This window comes from Austrofundulus limnaeus, unplaced genomic scaffold, assembly GCF_001266775.1.
Source record: "Austrofundulus limnaeus strain Quisiro unplaced genomic scaffold, Austrofundulus_limnaeus-1.0 Scaffold341, whole genome shotgun sequence".
NCBI lineage: Eukaryota > Metazoa > Chordata > Actinopteri > Cyprinodontiformes > Rivulidae > Austrofundulus > Austrofundulus limnaeus.
This window is the reverse complement of record NW_013952743.1, coordinates 443818-446315: the sequence shown is the minus strand read 5'-3', so window position 1 is coordinate 446315 and position 2498 is coordinate 443818. Positions and strand designations below refer to the sequence as shown.

The 2498-nt window shown below is 36.2% G+C and overlaps 1 protein-coding gene across 1 annotated transcript in view; it reads right to left on the bottom strand.

The window, feature by feature from the left end:
• The window catches only part of LOC106527760 (abl interactor 2), a gene marked incomplete in the record, with an annotated part of 66390 nt that overhangs the window by 13504 nt on the left and 50388 nt on the right, over positions 1–2498 (bottom strand). The window contains 1 exon segment of the mRNA XM_014022746.1: positions 1127–1279. Within this exon segment, the coding sequence (XP_013878200.1) occupies positions 1127–1279 (153 nt within the window).

The following is a 2498-nucleotide window of genomic DNA, read 5'->3' as shown; positions in this document are numbered from 1 at the left end:
TATTTTTTCACATGTATGGACAATAATAATGATATTGTTGATAAAAAAAAGACTGTATTAATGATTTGCATATAGCCAGGATGTAGTTGAAGTATATGTGTGTTTTTTGTGTATTTTGTTTTGGGGAATCCCATTATGATTTGCAAGGTGAGGCAAAACAAGCCATTGGCTTCTGTCTCTACCTATTTGGTCATTTAGGGTTAAAGTTTTGTTTGCTTTTGTATGGAGTGTTCTTTAATGTGACCAAATAAAATGATTCATTCATTTTTTAAGAGCCATTTTCCCCTTTTATCAAAAGGATTTTTTGACCATTTAAAAAAAAAATCCAGTCTGGAGTTTTGTAAAGAACTTTCAGCCCATTTAAAAACACATTTTTACATTTCTTAAGAAAACAGACCATTTTCATGCTTAACTATTTTAACTTTTATAAATAAATTACTTAACTTTCATCAGCTACAGAAAGACAAAACAAAACAATTCAGACTTGTCAACATCAAACTGTGTCTTAAATGTTACCAATTTTGTACTTAATTAATAATCTACAAAAAGTTTAGTTTAACTTCAGAAAGTGCAGTATTGTTTCCTAAAAATGTTGATAAAATTATTCTCTTTACTCTGTCTGTAGTCAACAGCTATTTTGTTAAATAACTTTAAAAAACAAAGACATGAAAAAAGWTTAATAACTGCAGGACATGAAGAAGAGGACAGGGCAGTGATGAAGATGAGAAGCCTGTAGAGAAACAGCAGCAGGTTCAGTTAATGACAGCAAAGAAGAAACAAGAAAAAGCTGAAAAAAGAAAAGAAAGAAAATCAAGTTTATAAATGTTAGAAGTAGATTCAAAATGTTTGTTCATGTTCAGAACTGAGACATAAACTTTATATTCAACACATCTGACAGTGTAGTTTGGGACATTTCACATCTTTAGCTGTGTTCAAAACAAAAACAGAGAAATGTTTTAGTCTGTCTTCTAGATGTGTTGAATATTCAATGATTGTAGTAAAAAAAACAACAACAACAAAAACAAAACAATAAATAAAGTTGAAGCCATGTTAGATGAATGCGAACAAGAACAGGAAACTCAGAAATCCCTCCATGGTGGCCACGTTTACACGCTGACCCCTCTACCTGTATGTTCTGGGTCGGTGGTTCAGGGTGGCGGTCCGGACTGGACTGGGAAGCTGTCCGCCTGCTGTACTGGTTCTGGTTGGGCTGGAGACATAATCATTGGGCACCACAGGGGGGCGCACCGGTTCCAGGGTCCTGTAGGGGGAGTTCTTCCTGCGTGTGCAACAGGTTCACACAGGGAGACAAACATGGTTCTGGTGATCTGTCCCAGTGCACACTCTGGTTTTACAACCTCCCAGGAAGTAGACACATCCTATTTATTCTCTGAAGAGCAATGTGAAAAAGACTTCAAGCCAGGCTGGTCCAACACTGGCGCTGGAGCTGATAATAAAATGTGATCAAACCAGTTTTTCATCAGGAACAACAGATATTCAGGGAAGTGAGGACAACTGTATTTAGATTATTTTATCTTAACATGGATGTTTTCTGTCAGAGGTTTGGGACCCTGACTGTTGCTGAATAAAGTATAAACATTAACCATAATAGCATTGCTGTGTTCATTTATAGTGATTGTTATTAGCTCGTTGGTGTAATTAGGGCCCAAATATTACTGACAATCACTTTTAAAGTTAATTTGATTTATGTAGCTTCACTTTTAGGTGTTTCTCAACCAACAGTATGGTCCAAACCACCACTAGAGTCCTGAGAAAGATGAACAAGTTGTGTTTCTGTTACAGAACTTTCAGATTAGATGAGAGTTTTAATGTGTCGCACATCTGAAGATTTAAGGAATAAAAACAAAAACACACGTGTAAAATCACAACTATTTGCAATGGTTTATCGTTCCTGCTTTCATTTCTTTGYGTCAAAAATAAATGCTTTTAAGCTTGGTCTGAACTCTGCAGGTCATCTCTTGTTCCACAGAACCAGTGATTTACATCTTTCTCTTTTATTTCATCAGCTGAATTAAACATTTGACTTGTGTTCTGATGTCATCTAAAATATGCATGTGACCTTTTTTAATCAAATTCATTCACACTGTTTTTAAATTGTCTACAGGACAAATAAAAAAAATTAATAAATTRACAGAAACTTCAGCAGAGTCAATCATTTTGCGCCTGGTTGTATCAGTTAAAAAAGGTGCTAATCTAATACCATGTTTAAAGGGGCAATATCATGTAAAATCAACTTTTTTGAGTTTTATATCCTGTTATAATGTTATACTCTCATAAAAAAAAACATGCCCAAAGCCTTGCTTTGGCTCATTTGTGCATGTTTGAGAAATCCTGCAGCGTTTTTAGGCAGGCATGCTGAGGAGCAAAACGACAGGTGGGGACCAGAAACGCCTTTTGGGACCAGAAATGCCCCTGGGACGCGTCTTTAAGCTGAACTTCCTCAATGCGGAGCGCCCCACCCTCTCCCCCTCACGAGC